The following is a 17,517-nucleotide window of genomic DNA, read 5'->3' on the forward strand; positions in this document are numbered from 1 at the left end:
TTGAAATAGGGATATTGGCCTTTGAGAGTCCCCAGTGTTAGTAAAGTGGGTGAATTTCAGCAGTTTCTAGAGCTGCTCCTAGTCAAATGTTAATGTTGATTAAAATGGAATCATTAAAACTTTCATGGAAAACTATCCTTTTCATGTTTTTTGGTTTCCTTTTAGCCAAGATACTTGCTGAAGTTTGAACAAATTTACCTCTCCAAGCCTACCCATTGGGAAAGAGATGGTGCTCCTTCGCCAATGATGCCAAATGAGGCCAGGTTAAGAAATCTCACGTAAGAATTTTTCCAATAATTGATACTGTAATACAGTTCAGAAAATGTGATTTTAACCAGTTGAGTTTTAGCAAACACCTTACTATTACTTAGTTGTGATTTTACTTTTGTTTCTAAAGGTATTCTGCTCCACTTTATGTTGATATAACAAAAACAGTCATTAAAGAAGGTGAAGAACAACTTCAAACTCAGCATCAGAAAACTTTTATAGGAAAAATTCCAATTATGTTGCGTTCAACTTACTGCCTGTTGAATGGCTTAACAGATCGTGATCTTTGTGAGTTAAATGAATGCCCTTTGGATCCTGGTGGATATTTCATTATTAATGGATCAGAAAAGGTATAATAAGTGTTATTTAAAGAAAATTACAAAATTGTAATTAAGATTTAGATTATGAAATTTCAAATTAAAAAGTAAACTTGTATACAGAAAAGCCTAGAAGTGGTGTTGAATTATTTAGGGAGTGACAGCCAAACTTATGTAAACCAAACCTTTATTTAGTTGTATATAATAAATACTAGAAATGTGGTCAGTTGCTTGAGCTTATATGTTTCTGTGAAGCATTTATGTAAAATGGAGTTTGTAAAGTTTAAGAATTGATGTTTCAGTGAGCTCATCTGATCAGCTTAAATTAAGATGCAGATTTTACTCTTCTTTCTACTTCAAGGACTTGTGGGTTTTATGGCATAACTGTTTTATTGTCCCTAAAGGTTCTGATTGCTCAAGAGAAAATGGCGACAAACACCGTCTATGTGTTCGCCAAAAAGGATTCTAAATATGCCTACACAGGAGAGTGTAGATCATGTCTGGAGAATTCTTCCCGACCCACAAGTACTATTTGGGTTAGCATGCTGGCAAGAGGAGGACAGGTATGGTTTGGAATATGATGTTGTTTGAGTTTATTTCTTTCTGTCTAGTCTTATAATCTGTCAGACTCCATTCTTTTTTTTTTTTTTTAAAGATTTTATTTATTCATTCATGAGAGATACAGAGAGAGAGAGAGAGAGGCAGAGGCACAGACAGAGGGAGAAGCAGGCTTCCTGCAGGGAGCCCGCTGTGGGACTCGATCCCAGGACTCCAGGATCACGCCCTGAGCCAAAGGCAGGCGCTCAACCGCTGAGCCCCCGAGGTGTCCCGTCAGACTCCATTCTTAGTTAAAAAATGTTTTCTGGAGGGATCCCTGGGTGGCGCAGTGGTTTGGCGCCTGCCTTTGGCCCAGGGCGCGATCCTGGAGACCTGGGATCGAATCCCACGTCGGGCTCCTGGTGCATGGAGCCTGCTTCTCCCTCTGCCTATGTCTCTGCCTCTCTCTCTCTCTCTCTCTGTGTGACTATCATAAATAAATAAGAAAAAAATATTAAAAAAAAAATGTTTTCTGGAGCTTATTGTCAGTGTTATATGGTAGATGTTGTATTATTATTGCTCTGTGGCAAATTACCCCAGTAACAACATAGATCATCTCACAGTTTCTGTGAATCCAGAATCTGGGGTGGCTTCACTAGGTCCTCTGGCTGAGCATCTCTCACAAGGCTGCAGTCAAGGTGTTTGCCTGAGCTGTGCTCGTCAAAGGCTCATTTCATGTGGTTGTCTGTGAAACCAGTGTGATTCAGTTCACTGTGGGCTGTTGAATTGAGAGACTCGGTTCTTTGCTGGCTGGTGGCAGGAACCTTCTCTCAGTTCTTTGCCACGTGGTTCTCCATGTAGCTGCTGACAACATGGAGCTTGCTTCATCAGAGAGAGTAATCGAGAAGACCATAGAGTGGACAAGCAAGATGGAAATCACAGTCTTCTATAACATAATCTTAGAAACAACATCCTATCATTTCTGCTGTATTCTCTTTGGTTAGATATAAGCCACTATGTTCAGCCCCTTTTCAAGGGAAGACAATTATACAAGGGAATAATAGTAGTAGGCAGGAGTCCATGAGCACCATCTTAGAAGCTGCCTACCATGTTACTTGTGTTTTTTTTTTTTTTTTTTTTTAAAGATTTTGTTTATTTATTCAAGAGACACAGAGAGAGAGAGAGAGAGAGAGAGAGAGAGAGAGGCAGAGATATAGACAGAGGGAGAAGCAGGCTCCCTGCAAGGAGGCCGATGTGGAACATGATCATGGATTCTGGGATCAGGGCCTGAGCCGAAGGCAGATGCTCAACCGCTGAGCCACCCAGGCGTCCCCTATGTGATTTGTAATAATTAATACCTAGCCTTGGGCACCTGGGTGGCACAGTTGGTTGAGTGTCTGACTCTTGATTTCAGCTCAGGTCATCATCTCAGGGTCGTGAGATGGAGCCCAGCATTGGGCTCTGTGCTCAGTGTAGAATCTACTGGAGGTTTCCCCTCTCTTTCTCCTCCTGCCCCTCCCCACACTGGAGCAAGCTCCCTTGCCTTCCCCCCTCTCCCTTCCTCCCCCCACCTCCCTTCCCCCCTTCCCTGTCTCTAACATCCGTAAGTAAGTGAATAAAATCTTTATTTTAAAAAAATAATAGCTAGCTTTTCTTATTTGCTGTGTGTAGTTATGTTACTCTGATTGCTTGATATTATCTTTATAACGGTCTTCAAAAGTAGTTGCAATTGCTTCTATTTAATTTCAGGTACAGTTTTTATTATATTTTGTTTTGAATAAGTTATACATGCACATTAAAACAGTTCAAAAGTAGAAAAAAATTTAATATAGAAAGTAGTCTTCCTTTGACCTTCTTTTCCACAGAGGCAGTCACTTTTAATAATTTCTCATGAATCAGTTCAGAAATAGTCTTAATGCAAAAAATATAAATGGTAGCATGAGATACAAAGTTTGAACTTTGCTGGTATCTTTTTTTTTTTTTAAGATTTTATTTATTTATTCATGAAAGATACAGAGAGAGAGGCAGAGACATAGGCAGAGGGAGAAGCAGGCTCCCAGTGGGGAGCCTGATATGGGACTCGATCCTAGGATCATGACCTGAGCCGAAGGCAGATGCTCAACCACTGAGCCACCTAGGCGTCCCTGCTGGTATCCTTTAAAAACATGTTTATTTATTTATTTTTTTTTTAAATTTTTATTTATTTATGATAGTCACACAGAGAGAGAGAGAGGCAGAGACACAGGCAGAGGGAGAAGCAGGCTCCATGCACCGGGAGCCCGATGTGGGATTCGATCCCGGGTCTCCAGGATCGCGCCCTGGGCCAAAGGCAGGCGCCAAACCGCTGCGCCACCCAAGGATCCCTAAAAACATGTTTAGATCAGCACTTTATCATTATTTTGGAGCTGTTATATTCCATATGTAGATATAGCTTGCTTCCTTTTCCTTTTCCTTTTCCCTTTCCTTTCCTTCCTTTTCTTTTCTTTCTTTCATTATTTACTTATTTATTTATATATGCAGGTTTATTTTATTATTTATTTATTTATTTTTGGTAGCATAATTTATTTTATTTTATTTTGGTAGCAAATTTATTTAACCATTTCCCTTTTGATGGGCATTTAGGTTTCTAGTCCTGTGCTCTTGCAAACAGTTCTGAACTTGAAGATTAGAGAATTTTAGCTATCCTGAAGTTAAATAGACACATAGAATAGGTGTTTTAAATAATTAAAGTGGTTTTTATTTGTAAATAGAGGTAGAATGGGGCCCAAGTACAAATGTTTGGAAAAGATGTGTTCCTGATGTGTGCATTCTTTGTTGAGCAGCATTAGCCTAGATCATGGAGGGCAAAGAAATGAAAACATAAGTTAGAGAGATTACTATGGCAGTTAGGGGCAAAATGAATAAATTAGAGGCAGAGAAAAGAAAAATCATCTGGGGCACCTGACTGGCTCAGTCGGGAGAGCATACAACTCTTGATCTCAGGGTCGTAGGTTTGAGTCCCACATTGGGTGTAGAGATAATTTAAAAATCAAATCTTTAAAAAAAAAATCTGGGTTTAGTGATAGATTTGGTATAATATGAGTCACTGAAGATTCTGTGGTTTCTATCCTCAAGTTCTGGATGAAATAGAAAACTTCTAAGAATTGATTTTTAGAATGTAGTGAGTTCATTTCTTAGACAAAAGATTTTGTGGGGGTACATGATGTGTGCATTATTTTCTTATGTTTTGCTTATTCTGAAAAAGATCTGTGATGAAACAGATCATAGACTGAATGGCATAATTGATTTCTAAGTAGAAACAACCAACTAGCATTTGGCTCAGAGTACAGGAAAAAGAGCAAGATGAAAGTTTGGGTATCATTTTTCAAGAGCCATTAACTGAATACCCATAAAATTGGATAAGATTTCTAAGGACCCAGGTCTGAATAGGAGGAGATGACAGAAATTGTTATTAGAGGGACCATGATAATATAGGGTTATGAGGCCAAGAGGAGATAGAGTTTAATATTAAAGATAATTAAAATGGAGAAGCCAGTTTTTATGAAAGTGTAGGCTAGTAACTTTTGTTTCATTTCTGTATGTGTATACAATTAAAGAGAAATTGGAAAAAAAATTATGTGAGAGAGGCTGTTTAATTTTGAAATACTATTCAAATGAGATACCTTACCAGCTCTGAGTTAATATTTTTCATTCATGCTTAGCTTTTTTCCTGTGTTTGCCTATATATATATATATATATATTTTTTTTTTTTTTTTTTTTAAGATTTTATTTGTTTATTCATGAGAGACAGAGAGGCAGAGACACAGACAGAGAGAGAGCAGGCTCCATGCAGGGAGCCTGACGTGGGACTCAATCCCAGGTCTCCAGGATCTGGCCCTGGGCTGAAGGTGGCACTAAACTGCTGAGCCACCTGGGCTACCCTACATATTTTTTTTTTGACCCGTTATGTCTTTCTTCCAGAGAATTTTTTGTGTTTTGTTTTTTTTGTGTGTGTATTTTTAATAAGAGAGTCTTGGCAGGCATAGAATAGAGGATGGAAGTTCTCTTAGGTCTAAATGATCAGCCTGTTCATAGAATTAGTAAACCTGTTTCAGTGTCTTTGGCAAGCAGCCATAGGACATTCCTTAAAGTTTGAAAGGTATACTTCTTTTGAAATACATACTGTGGACATGTGTATGAAATGGTTATGATATTTTTATGTGACCGTGATCTCTTTGTACTGATATTCTAATGTTTTATTTTTCTAGGGTGCAAAAAAGAGTGCTATTGGTCAACGCATTGTGGCAACTCTACCATATATCAAGCAGGAAGTTCCCATCATTATTGTGTTTAGAGCATTAGGTTTTGTGTCTGACAGAGATATTTTAGAGCATATTATTTATGATTTTGAAGATCCAGAGATGATGGAAATGGTAATGTAAAGCAAAATATATTCGCAGTGTTCTTTTTTTTTTTTTTTTTTTTAATTTTTATTTATTTACGATAGTTACACAGAGAGAGAGCTAGAGAGAGGCAGAGACACAGGCAGAGGGAGAAGCAGGCTCCATGCACCGGGAGCCCGACGTGGGATTCGATCCTGGGTCTCCAGGATCGCGCCCTGGGCCAAAGGCAGGCGCCAAACCGCTGCGCCACCCAGGGATCCCTATTCGCAGTGTTCTAATGAGAGGTTTAAAGTTACTGACTTGGTAATCTTAAAACATAGTAGAAAGATGCTTTGAAGAGTAATTTAGCGGCCACAGATCCATGCTATTTACTGTGTAGCAAAAGCCTTCAGCCTTGCTTCAGCTTCTTTCTTGACAATTCTGTGTAAAATAGACATAAAAACTAGAGGCAGCCAGAGTTCACCGATAGCAACAAGAAGAAACCATAGTAAGAAAATCATGAAAGCATACCATATGGTGCAATTTAGTAAAAAAAAGAAATGTATAGTAAAAAAAGAAAATGAATAGTTGATAACCTTTTTTAACTTTTTATTTTGAAATAATTTCAAACTTGTAGAAAAGTTGCAAAGAACTTTTGTATACTCTCATCCAGATTCACTAGTTGGTACCTGTGCTACATTTGTTTTAGCATTCTCTTTATTTATACATGTTATTTTTTTCTACATTTGAGAGTAAGTTTCAGGCATTGTGCCCTTTATTCCTAAATACTTCAATGTGTATTTCCTATGAAAACCAGGACATTCTTTACATATTCATAATACTTAGCTTTAATACTACTAGGCCATAGATCTTATTTAGGTTATTGCCAGTTGTCCTGAATTGTCTAAAGTCTTTAGGACTACTAAGTAAGAAGGTTAAATGGAGGCCAAACATTGGTCACAAAGTGAGATAGCAGAATGAGTACATTAGTTATTAGAGCATTGATGCAGTTCCATGAGAAAAATGGATTCTGGTTAGATTTTACTTTTAGCTTTTACTAATGGTCGCGTTTTTGTGTTTTTTTTTTTTGTTTGTTTTCTTTAAATACTTAAAGATAGTAATTATTTAAGTATTTAAGAAAATTTATTATCTTTTAATCCAAAAGGCATTGCAAATGATTCAAAATTGATTCAGATCATATTCAAACTGGAATTTTCTTAGGAAAGTGAAAGAGCTGATTTGCTTTATGTCTGTTACATACTTATTTTTAATTATTGCTTGTTCCTTTAGCTCTTACGAAGCTTAGGCCAATTTTTACAGTCCGAGTCAAGCCATTCACTTTGCAAGAGTACTTTAATTTTTTCTTTTGTTTTCCTTTTTTCCAAATCCATATTAACCTTAACAAAACAGTTTCATAACATTGATGATTTAAAAAGACCACTTCCATTTGCCATATTGTGGCCTCACTTTGACTGGTTTATGTTACCTTTTTCTGATCGTTGGTTCTATGATTGGAATATGGATATTTTTAGACTTTTGAGAATCAGTGATAAATAGACATAGGAAGTCAGAGGCAGGAAAGACATTTCAGAAAATGTGATAGAATTCAAGTGTATATACAGAGGCCAAAGTTAAGTGGTACCCATTCTTCATGCTCATTATGTAAAATGGAATTTTAGAATGTTAGAACTAGAGTGAGTAAAACTTGGGGATTATCATGTCTGACCACCTCAGACAAGGAAACTGATTACATGACTGCTTAGAGGCCACACCCACTTTGCTGCAGGTATAGAACGTGTAGGTCTCTATAACAGTCTGCCTTTGAAATATTGTGCTTTACAAAAAACAGAGTAGTTTTATTTATAGGTTTAAAAACCTCTTAAAACCAAGACTAAAACCAGCCTAGTGCATTTATTCATTTGTAGTTGAGTCAATTTTAATTTGACTATTAAACTTTTCTAAATTGGTGTAAGATATTTAGGAATTTTTGTTTTGCCATTGTTAACTAAAATGTAAAAACCAAAAACTGCTTTTTTTTTTTTTTTTAAATAATAGGGTTATTTGTATTATTTTAGGAAGTGTAATTGTGTAGATTCTGTCAGATCTCTAGATCTTAAGACTTATTCAAGTTTTAGGATTTTGTGGTTCCTTGTTTTTTAAAAAAAATATTTGCGTATTCTATTAAGTACATAGGGATATTTAACAAGTTATAAATGAAAGTTAACAGTTACTTATTTTAAGGTGAAAATATGAATTTGAAAATAACTTTCATTTGAATTTTCTGATAGGTGAAACCTTCTCTCGATGAAGCTTTTGTCATCCAGGAGCAGAATGTTGCACTAAATTTCATTGGCTCAAGAGGGGCAAAGCCTGGGGTCACTAAAGAGAAAAGAATTAAATATGCAAAAGAAGTCTTACAAAAAGAAATGCTCCCTCATGTTGGTGTCAGTGACTTTTGTGAGACCAAAAAAGCTTATTTTTTGGGGTATGTTAAGATTTTTGCCAAGATACTGTCGAGATAAAGTTTTCCTTAAAGTTAAAAATATCAGAAATGGTGTTTTTAATATACAAGTTTTTTAAAAAGCCAAAAGCCATATGTATTGTTTTTCATTTTCTTGTTTCTTTTCTTTTTTTTCAAGGTACATGGTTCATAGGTTGCTTCTAGCAGCCTTGGGTAGAAGAGAATTAGATGACAGGGATCACTATGGAAACAAAAGATTGGATCTTGCTGGGCCACTGCTTGCATTCTTATTTAGAGGGTAAGGAATGATATAAAACGATGTTGTTAAAAGTAGAGAGATTTCACTTTAGATTGGTCATTGCACTAATGGAAGTACTAAACTCTCTTGGCATCCATATTGGGTACATAGGAAGTTAGCTACATTCTTTGTGCCACTTGCCCAGATTTTGTTCTGGTTCCTGTCTGACAATTTCAGGTTTGTGAGGACAGTTTATTATTTACATTTTCTTTATTTCTCTGGTAGCTTTATAAGGCGTTTGTCTTGATTTTCTAAGTATAGATGATATTGGAATTTTTATTAGTCCTGCTTTTGCATTTTATAAAAACACAAAAGCTGGAGGGAAATCTATCAAAATATTAGCAATATTGGTTTAAAGTGAGTTTTATTTTTCATATGTTCTTATATTTTCCATATTTCCTATAATGAACATCTAACACTTTTATAATCAGAAGTTTTTAAAAACAAAGTATGTAGACAATATGAAAAAGATTATAGTAGTGTTTCTATGTATTCTGTTATTTTGTGTATTTTGGATTGATGTTCTTCAATCTTGTTTTCACCCCATTAAGGAGTCTCTTCTGACATTTTTTTCCCTAGTTGTTCCTCTTATGTATGTTTATGTACTATAAGTACATCAGTGCTTTTTACATAAAGAGAGTAATAACACTTCCCTTCCTCTATGCTAACTACTTTCCTCCCCCTTGTGGGCAGTATTGTCCGTATTGAGAATGTATGTTGACCTTTACATATTTGAAACGATACCATTTTATTTGGCAGTATGTTTAAGAATTTGCTTAAAGAAGTGCGGATCTATGCACAGAAGTTTATTGATCGAGGAAAGGATTTTAACTTGGAGTTGGCAATTAAAACAAGGATTATATCTGATGGCCTAAAATATTCCTTAGCTACTGGAAACTGGGGTGACCAAAAGAAAGCTCATCAAGCCAGAGCTGGAGTATCTCAGGTAGGACATGGACTATGATTACAGGTTTGATAGGAAAATGTCGTGGGACTAAGAAATCCTTTCATTCATTGAGTGTAAATTGTTTTGCCTTTTTTTTTTTTTTTCCCCTGTCAGGTATAACAGCACTGGGGGATTTTGGATTATGAAAATGAAATTTGTCTTCAAATTAGCTGTTAGCATTACTTAAGAGAAATTAAGGTTTTGGCTTACAGCAAGATAGTTAATAAATTAGTGTAGCTGCTTGGGAGGTAAAGATGGTCCATGTTAGTGAAATTTTTATGTTTTTAGATCTCCATGTTAGACACCGACCCAGAGAATAAATGGGTATTCCCTTTCTTTGATGCAAAGTACAGTACACTTTTGACTTGTGAACGCGTGGGGGTTAGGGTCACCAACTCTTGGTGGAACTAACATCCTAGTGGTTGGAGGTGATTATAAATAAAGCATTTATGTGACATGTTAGAATTGTACCTCACATGTTTACCATCCCTGCTATAACAGGCACTTATGAGGTGAATGATCTTATTCAGGGAAAGGATGGAGAAAGGAGTGATAGGGAGAGTTTGATGTCAATTGATTATAAGTAAAAATGTGACTTTGCCTCTTTCTAGTATTTGCCAAAAATGTGATAGGACGAGTAACAGAAATGCCCAAACTTTTAAAGTTTTGCTATTGTTTTCTAGGTATTAAACCGCCTGACTTTTGCATCTACTCTTTCTCACCTTCGTCGTTTGAATTCACCTATTGGTAGAGATGGCAAGCTAGCAAAACCAAGACAGTTGCATAATACATTGTGGGGAATGGTGTGTCCTGCTGAGACCCCAGAGGTAATACATTAGAGTTTACATTCAGTCAAAAGTCTATCAATAATTATGTAGGATATGTAATTACTTGTGGAAGTATTTAGTTATGCTGTGTGGTTCTAGAACTAATGTTTTATTTATGATTTTGTTCTTAGAGTAAATCCTGAAATCAAATTGAAGGAAAAACGTTTATGGAAAAGAATTTTGATAGGCATGCTAAATCAGTATGAGTAATACTTTGTTTATTTGTAGGGCCATGCTGTAGGACTTGTGAAGAATTTAGCCCTGATGGCTTATATTTCAGTTGGGTCTCAGCCTTCTCCAATTCTGGAATTTTTAGAAGAATGGAGTATGGAAAATTTAGAAGAAATTTCTCCTGCAGCTATTGCTGAGTATGTATAGATGTGATTTCTTTTGAAACTATTGTTAATCTTGGGTTGTTGCTTAGTATACAGATACTAACTGCAAAATGCTCTTGATTTCACATTTTAGTGCAACCAAGATTTTTGTTAATGGTTGCTGGGTTGGAATACATAAAGATCCTGAACAACTTATGAACACTCTAAGGAAATTGCGGCGTCAGATGGACATCATTGTGTCTGAAGTGAGTCTTTTGAGAGTGCATGATCATATGGGATATCTAAACAAGGCATAAGACTAGTGACAGTTTTATTTGCATTGGCATCTTTAACTGTTTCCCTTGTAGAGTACATTGTCAAAAGTCTAGGTGATGTTTTGAGCTAAATATAAGATATTGCTTGCTTTAATGCTTTAGGTATATACTTATAAAAATTTGACATGTAGGGATGCCTGGGTGGCTCAGCAGTTGATTATCTGCCTTTGGCCCAGGGCATCCTGGAGTCCCGGGATCGAATCCCACTTTGGGCTTCCTGCATGGAGCCTGCTTCTCTGTCTGCCTATATCTCTGCCTCTCTCTGGCCCTCATGAATAAATAAATAAAATCTTAAAAAAAAAAATAAAAATTTGACATGTAATTTTAATTATATTTTTAGAACTCAAATTATATTTTAAAGTAAAAGGAATTCTTTTGAGGGTCTTTTTGTAAAGGTGACAATAATGCTTTTGATAAGAGAATAATGAGCTCTGATTTTTCCTTTGTCTGAATCCAGAGATATGTTCCTTTTTTTTTTTTTTTTTTGTTAAAGATTTTATTTCAGAGAGAGCACATGCAAATAGGGGGTGGGGAGTTGGAGAGGGACAAGAAGACTCCACGTTAAGTGCGGAGCCTGACTTGAAGCTGCATCCCACAACCCTGAGATCATGACCTGAGCTAAAATCAACAGTCAGGTATTCAACTGACTGAGCCACCCAGGCATCCCCAGAGATTCATTCTTAAAATGTGATACACCTTTATAAAGATTTTTATATTTAGGTGGATATTAAAATGCTTTGGGATTAGGAGAGCTTTTTTTTTTTTAAGCATTAATATATATTATATGGGCTTTATTACTTTTATTACTACCCAAAACAGGGCTTTTGCTTTTAGTGTACTGTATTGAGAGATATGGCTCAGTCTTGATTTCCCCCAATCTATATTGTGGATTATGTCTAGGAGAAAGTGGGTTTGGAGAGAAACTAACACACTTAAGTCAGTAGCTGATCTCTCTTCTACTTAGCAGAGCAGAGCGATTGCTCTAGGCTTTTCTCTAGCAAGCAGACCCTGGGTTTTGAATCCGGAGTATTCATAGCTTGAAGGCAGCAACAGCATGCTTTACTTGAGAGCAGGCAGGACTAAGAGAAAGCCTAAGAACCAAAATTGGCTGTATTTTTTATGATTGAGAACTTTGGTAATTCCATGTTTTTCTAAGAGCCTTCTTTAGCTTTTCTGTTTTCTAGAGTAAAATTAAATTCCTCCTGCTGTTTTAGTCCTCTTTACCTTTCCATGGGCCCATTCCTTTAATCTAGAATGTTTGTGTTCCTGTCCCCATTCCTCCCCAAAAATGAACAGTAGGGAAAAGGGTGTTTATTACTTTTTTCAGATAAATCTCACTTATTCTGCAAAGCTTATATTAACTCTCATCTCCTTTGGCTCCTTCAGGGTACCTTACCTGACCACCTCCCCCTGCCCCGTTTGATTCGATCACAACTTGGCAAAGATTTCTGGAAAGGGCCAGATACTAAATATTTTAGGCTTTGTTTACCATGTACTCTGTTGTGTATTCACTTCAGCTGTTGTAGTGAAAAGCAGCCATAGGCAGTACATAAACCATCTGTTTATTTACAAAAACAGATGACAAGGGTAGATTTGGCCTGTGTGCTCTTCCCTGACCCCCTGATTTAGATCTCTGACTGTATACAGTGTATTTTACTTACATGTTTGTGACAGAATCCTTGTCCCAGATGGGAACTGTTGACTTACATGCCAGCCTCACTCGCTACACTCTTAATTCTCCAGAGGCGGGGAACATGTATTAATACGACTTTCTATTTTCAGCTATGAGCATAGTACCTGACATATAGTAGACACTAAGTGTTTATTGAACATTTAAATAATCCTGTGTCTTGGACTAGGTACCTTAATCTCCTGTTAGTGATTATGGGAGCCTCTAAGTAAGTGGGAGAATTGGGTATATTTTCCTGAAGGAATCTGGCACTTTTTCTTTTTGTTCATATGTTGTGACTACCAGAGGTAGTCATTTTACCGATTTCTGACTTAGGCTGTCCTGTCAGTAGTCCTCTTTAGACCTACTAAAGTACACCCATTTCCTTTGGGGCTTTGAGAAGATACAGTTCACAATTTATGTCGTCCTATTAAGACAATAGAACTGAAAAAAAAAAAAGAATAGAACTGTATTTTACTAGGAATTCTCTAAGGATTCAAGGCAATGCATTTGAAAACAATATCTTTTCTAGGACTTGACAGTGTCACTGATCGTGTTTTGCTCAAAGACATAGTGTTTCTCCTCACATTGTTTTTCAAGGACAGGAAGTGGGCTAAGGATGTAGAACATTTTCTATTTTTTTTTTTTTTTTTTTTTAAAGATCTTATTTACTTATTCATGAGAGACAGAGAGAGAGGCAGAGACAGGCAGAGGGAGAAACAGGCTCCATTCAGGTAGCCTGACGCTGGACTCGATCCCAGGTCTCCAGGATCACACCCTGGGCTGAAGATGGCGCTAAACCGCTGAGCCACCCGGGCTGCCCGAACATTTTCTATTTAGTGGCTTTTGACATTTTAGTTTTGGAGACCTTGGTGTTTTTGATCAAGCTTTTATGATTTACTCTTGGTTTTAAACCCAGTAATCCAAATTTTTCTTAAATAAACTCAGTCTTTAATAAAAGTATCCAGAGGTGATTTTACTTTCTTAAGGTACTTTTGTTGGAGAAATACGAATCTATTTTTCCATTTCCCAACTCTTTGTCAATTCATTTCTTTAGTTGGCTTCCAAGATTATATATTAGAATTATATAATTCAATGGAAATTCTTATTTTCTTTTTGACTTATTTCTTTGTAAATAGGTAGTTCAAGATCCACAGTGCTTTTAGTAATTACTATGTTTTTTATTGTAAGTTTACCCCCATTTTTTTTTTTTTTTTTGAAGTCAGCTCTGTGCCCAACGTGGGACTTGAAGTCATGACCCTGAGATCAAGAATTGCATGTTCTTCCAACTGAGCAAGCCAGGTGTCCCTGCCCCAGATATTTTTTTAGTATTTTCTGGGAGGGACTGCTGGGTGGTTCTGTGGTTGAGTGTTTACCTTTGGCTCAGGGGTTGATCCCAGAGACCGGCAATCGAGTCTCACATCAGGCTCCCTGCATGGAGCCTGCTTCTCTCTCTGCCTGGGTCTCTGCCTCTCTCTGTGTGTCTCTCATGAATAAATAAACATCTTTGAAAAAAAAATTATTTTCTGGGAATATATTTCCTAGTTCTGCCGAGTAGAAATATCATATGAGCTACATACTTAAATTTTTCCAGTACTCGTGTTAGGAAAAGTTTTCAATTAGCAATAATTGCACCTCAGATAAACCTCATTGGCTACAATACTGCCACTGCGCAAAGCTTCCAGTACCCGTGTTAAAAAAAATTAGAAACATGAAAGTAATTTTAATATTTTTATTTGATCTGATATATCCAAAATATTACAGTTTCAGTATCTAATCAGTATACGGATTATTTATGAGAAATTTTACATTCTTTATTTTTGTGTGGTACTTTTTTAAATTATTAATTTATAGTTGGCACTTAGTATTTCATAAGTTTCAGGTGTACAACAGTGATTTGACAACTCTGTTATGCTGTGCTCACCACAAATGTAGCTACCGTTTATCACTATACATGCTATTATAATACCATTGACTATATTCTCTGAACTGTACCATTTATCCCTGTGACTTAATCATTCCATAACTGGAAATCTGTACCTCTTAATTTCTTTACCCTTTTCTGCCCATCCCCACCACTGCTCCCCGCCCCCCTTTTTAAAGATTTTATTTATTTATTCATTCATGAGAGAGACAGAGAGAGGCAGAGACATATGCAGAGGGAGAAGCAGGCTCCTCACAAGGAGCCTAATGCAGGACTCCATCCCAGGACCCCGGGATCATGCCCTGAATCAAAGGCAGATGCTCAACCACTGAGCCACCCAGGTGTTCCCCCCCCCCCCCCCCACCTCTTTTAACCACCAGTTTGTTCTCTGTATTTAGGGGTCTGTTTTTCTTTTTTTAATGTGGTACTTTTTTTATGTGATATTGTCCTTTGAAATCTACCTTGTAGTTTGTACATGTTATACACTGCAGTGTATCTCAGTTCAGAGATGGCCGATTTCAAGTGCTTAATAGTGACATGTAGCTAGTGACTGCTGTATTGGAAGGTAGACAGTAAGCCATTTGTTTGATAGGTAAGTGTCAGAAGTTGAGCTTATTACTGAGAAAGTATGATCAATGCAAAGTGATACAGGGTTGGTTACTGGAAAGTTGCAGAGTGAAGTCTGTGTAATTATTAAAGAGGCAAAATAAGTTGTAATATACTAGTGTTTGTGATGCCAAAAATATATTTTTTGTTTTACTTTATCTTGCATGACATTATTGCTGGGTATTTTTTTTTTTTTTGAAGATTTTATTTATTCATGAGAGAGACACACAGAGAGAGAAGCAGGCTCCCTGTGGGGAGCCTGATGTGGGACTTGATCGCGGGACTCCCAAGATTACGCCTGGGCTGAAGGGAGGCACTAAACCGCTGAGCCACCCAGAGATCCCCATTGCTGGATATTATTCAGCTTTACAAGTATCAGGGTTAAATATTTGTTCCTTACAAAATTTCATTTTATTTTTAATTTCATTTTAAAAATTTATTTATGGAATCCTTGGGTGGCTCAGTGGTTTAGTGCCTGCCTTTGGCCTAGGGCACGATCCTGGAGTCCCGGGGTCGAGTCCCGCGTCAGGCTACTGGCATGGAGCCTGCTTCTCCCTCTGCCTGTGTCTCTGCCTCTCTCTGTCTATCATGAATAAATATATAAATCTTTTAAAAAAGTATTTATTTATTCATGAGAGAGACCGAGAGAAGCAGAGACATAGACCAGGTGATAAGCAGGCTCCTGTGCAGGGAGCCTGATGTGGGCCTCCATCCTGGACCTGGGGTCACACCCTGAGCTAAAGGCAGACGCTCAATGCTGAGGCACCCAGGTGTCCCTTTTTATAAAATTTTAAATTATAGCTAGGTTTTTAGTATATTGAACAAACGAGAAACTTGAGATTTGTGCATGTTATTTAATAACGGTTTGCTCCAGAAATTTATTAAGAATTTTATTTTTCACTAAGGTTTAATGATAAGAGAAAATTAAAGTTTATAACACTGTTTTGTCTTTTTACTGGAAGGTTTCTATGATCAGAGATATTCGAGAGAGGGAGATTCGGATTTATACAGATGCAGGCCGTATTTGTAGGCCACTTCTGATTGTAGAAAAACAAAAACTACTTTTGAAGAAGAGACACATTGATCAGTTGAAAGAGAGAGAATATAACAACTACAGGTAAGAACATTTGAGAAGAGAAAAAAATTGAGATTTAGTTCACATACCATAAAATTAACCATTTTAAAGTATACAGTTCAATGGTTTTTAGTATATTCATAAGATCGTGCATCTCTCACCACTACCTAATTCCAGAACACTTTCATTGCCCCAGAAAGAAACTCTGTATTAGCAGTCATATTTGTTTTTCTTAATTTTTGTCATCAAGTAAGGGACTTGTAGAGTTTGAAGAATAAAGTCTTTGTGACATGTTATCAAATAATAAATAGCATATAATATAAACTTATATATATGTTACGTGTAACAATCATTTAATAAGATGAACCTGCTTTAAAATTTATTTTTTATTGTAAAAATATTTCAAACAGTATATATAATAAAAATACATAAAAGCCCCCAATTTGTATTTTCCTCTTAAAAAGTAATTATGTGGGATGCCTGGGTGGCTCAGCAGTTGAGCATCTGCCTTCGGCTCAAGGCATGATCCTGGAGTCCTGGGATCAAGTCCTACATCAGGCCCCTGAATGGAGCCTGCTTCTCCTGCCTGTGTGTCTGCCTCTCTGTGTGTGTGTCTCATGAATAAATAAATAAAATCTTAAAATAAATAATTATGTAACCTATACGTATACATCCACAAATAATTCGATTTATTATTATTTTTTTAGAAAATGATTATTTGACAGAGAGAAAGAGAACACAGCAGAGGGAGCAGCAGGCAGTGGGAGAGGGAGAAGCAGGCTCCCCATTGAACAAGGAGCCTGACATGGGACTCGATCTGGGACCCTGGGATCATGACCTGAACCGAAGGCAAATGCTTAACTGATTGAGCCACCCAGGCACTCCTATTTTTTTTTTTTTTAATTTTTATTATTACTATTTTTTTTGAGTAATCACTACAACAGTGTGGGGCTCAAACTCAACAATCCCAAGGTTAAGAGTCTCATGCTGCACTGACTGAGCTAGCCTTCCCCTAAATAGTTCCTTTTAGGACAAAGCATTACAAACTAATGGTAATATTGATAGAACTATACTTCATGTGTATTGTTTAGTAACTTGATTTTTTTCCCACTATTAACAATAATAGACCTATTTTGGAACTCTATCTGTATATGTAGATATAGGAATACTCTGTTTTTTTTTTTGGAATACTCTGTTAACTAGGAAGTTTATTTAAAATAATTCAGTAAGTAAGGAAATAAAGTGAGTTCTTCTTTTTTAGTTGGCAGGATCTTGTGGCCAGTGGGGTAGTAGAATATATTGATACTCTGGAAGAAGAAACAGTGATGCTTGCAATGACTCCAGATGATTTACAGGAAAAAGAAGTAGCTTATTGTTCCACATATACACACTGTGAGATTCATCCATCAATGATTCTTGGTGTCTGTGCATCTATTATTCCCTTTCCTGATCATAACCAGGTTGGTAGGAGTTTTTAACTTCTGGTTTGTGAGAAATTGGGGGAAGGTAGAAAAATGATTAATCTAGTTTTTCCTAAAGAAAAGCATGTTGATGAAAGGACTGTGAACTCCTAGAGAAT

At 36.7% G+C, this 17,517-nt stretch overlaps 1 protein-coding gene and 1 pseudogene across 1 annotated transcript in view; one reads left to right on the forward strand and one right to left on the reverse strand.

The window, feature by feature from the left end:
• The window catches only part of POLR2B (RNA polymerase II subunit B), a 47,483-nt gene that overhangs the window by 12,360 nt on the left and 17,606 nt on the right, over positions 1-17,517 (forward strand). The window contains exons 4-15 of the mRNA XM_038556187.1: positions 166-278; positions 398-617; positions 989-1,147; positions 5,370-5,534; positions 7,772-7,968; positions 8,123-8,242; positions 9,002-9,188; positions 9,872-10,015; positions 10,244-10,383; positions 10,484-10,595; positions 15,826-15,980; positions 17,200-17,398. Of these exons, the coding sequence (XP_038412115.1) occupies positions 166-278; positions 398-617; positions 989-1,147; positions 5,370-5,534; positions 7,772-7,968; positions 8,123-8,242; positions 9,002-9,188; positions 9,872-10,015; positions 10,244-10,383; positions 10,484-10,595; positions 15,826-15,980; positions 17,200-17,398 (1,911 nt within the window). The remainder of the gene's footprint in view (positions 1-165; positions 279-397; positions 618-988; positions 1,148-5,369; positions 5,535-7,771; positions 7,969-8,122; positions 8,243-9,001; positions 9,189-9,871; positions 10,016-10,243; positions 10,384-10,483; positions 10,596-15,825; positions 15,981-17,199; positions 17,399-17,517) is intronic.
• On the reverse strand, positions 13,838-14,013 carry LOC119865452 (annotated as a pseudogene).

This window comes from Canis lupus, chromosome 13, assembly GCF_011100685.1.
Source record: "Canis lupus familiaris isolate Mischka breed German Shepherd chromosome 13, alternate assembly UU_Cfam_GSD_1.0, whole genome shotgun sequence".
Classification (NCBI taxonomy): domain Eukaryota; kingdom Metazoa; phylum Chordata; class Mammalia; order Carnivora; family Canidae; genus Canis; species Canis lupus.